The 1,613-nt window shown below is 42.3% G+C and overlaps 1 protein-coding gene across 2 annotated transcripts in view; it reads left to right on the top strand.

Moving 5' to 3' along the window:
- The window catches only part of mapk4 (mitogen-activated protein kinase 4), an 18,435-nt gene that overhangs the window by 11,674 nt on the left and 5,148 nt on the right, over nt 1–1,613 (top strand). For both annotated transcript variants that reach the window (XM_014002717.1, XM_014002716.1), the window contains exons 6-8: nt 554–632; nt 848–1,064; nt 1,255–1,420. In XM_014002717.1, the coding sequence (XP_013858171.1) occupies nt 554–632; nt 848–1,064; nt 1,255–1,420 (462 nt within the window). The remainder of the gene's footprint in view (nt 1–553; nt 633–847; nt 1,065–1,254; nt 1,421–1,613) is intronic.

Here is a 1,613-nt window from a genome sequence, read left to right as displayed (position 1 = left end):
CGTCCTGATGCATCTCAGTAATCCAGGTAAAAAAAATCAAAAGGAAAAAAATTGTATAGGTCTTCTGGACGGTTTCTTCTCTAATGAAACGTTTCGTCTCTCCTCCAAGAGACTTCTTCAGTCTGAGAGTTTCAGGCAAAATTCAGGCTTTTAAGCCCTGCCTCCATGTGACTGATACTCACATCACATGGCTATCGTTCACACCTAATTAACATCTATTGTTAACAGGGGGTGATACTGCCAATGGCAGCACTGTAGGAGGGGGACAACTGAAAACGGAGGCCTCCACCTCTGTTTAATGATGGACGGTCTTTCTTCACAAAAATGGCTTCTTTTACTCCTCTCTCAAACCAACGTTCCTCTCTATCAAGAATGAGAACATCCTCATCTCTGAAAGAGTGACCGCTGGCCTGTAAATGAGTGAAAACTGCAGAGTTCTGGCCATTAGATGTACTGTAGCTCGTCTGTGTTGGGACATTCTTTTGGGACAAGCTTTTTTTTGTTTGTTTTTTGTTAAACACTTATAACAGCAATGTTTAACATGCTCCTTTAGGTGATGCCTTCATATGTCAGCAATGGATGGAAAGTCAAGAAACCGTTTTCTGAGCTACTGCCTGAGTTGGATGCTTTGGGTGAGTGTAAGGAATTGAGTGCTGAGAATAAAAAAAAGTCTATTGTGTGAAAACAAACAGAAACAGATGAAAAAGTGATGAAAAAGAATAAGTGTTGCGCGACCGAAGAAAAAGTGAGATGAAGAAGTTTTAAAGGAGAAATGTATTTCTAAAAAAAGACCAAACACTGACACAGATTTTTTTCTTCTTCTTCTTCTTCTTCTTCTTCTTCCCAGCTGTGGACTTTCTGGAGCGCATTTTGACCTTTAACCCCATGGATCGTCTGACAGCTGAAGAGGCCCTGTCCCACCCTTTCCTTCAGAAGTACTCCTGCCCCGAGGACGAGCCCACCTCGTCACATCCCTTCCGCATTGAGGACGAGTTGGACGGCCTCCTTCCAGAGCAGAGCCTGAGCAGCAGCAACAGTCAGACCTCCAGCTTTTGCTGGGAAAGGTACAGATTCAAATATTTGTGTGCATTTGCAGCCTGCATGTCTTTGCCTGGGCTTGCAAACTATTTTATACTGTATTCTCCCAGTACTGAAGAAAAACTCTAGGGATTATTTTACACTTTGAGATTTTCACTATTCTACTGTAGCTGCGCAATTTCTGTTTTTATTTCTTTGTTCATTTTTGTTTTGCAGGTATGATAACAGTTTATCAACAAATATGTGCTGGCAACATTCATGGGGGAAGTGTCGCTGCATACCCCCGGGTCAAAATCTGTCCGACCTGGGAGACAACACAGATAATGAAGAAGTGCAGCGGGACCCCCGGGCCAATTCCAGCTCACTGGCAGAAGAAGCTCAGGTTGGAACTGTCACTTGGTCCTTTCTTGACTGGTTTTGTTATTCTCATTAACCACATTACCACCGTAAAGACGATGTTTAGGCTTTTGAGACACAACCACAGGAATAAATGCAATAGGTGCTGCAGCAATAAACATTAAAAAGGTTTTTTTTTACTACAAAGCAAACTTAACTAGAGAAATTGCATTTCCTGC

The sequence above is a fragment of the Austrofundulus limnaeus genome, unplaced genomic scaffold, assembly GCF_001266775.1.
Source record: "Austrofundulus limnaeus strain Quisiro unplaced genomic scaffold, Austrofundulus_limnaeus-1.0 Scaffold14, whole genome shotgun sequence".
In the NCBI taxonomy this organism is placed as follows: Eukaryota; Metazoa; Chordata; class Actinopteri; order Cyprinodontiformes; family Rivulidae; genus Austrofundulus; species Austrofundulus limnaeus.
Note: the sequence above shows the minus strand (reverse complement) of the source record. Positions and strands in the feature narration are given on the sequence as shown.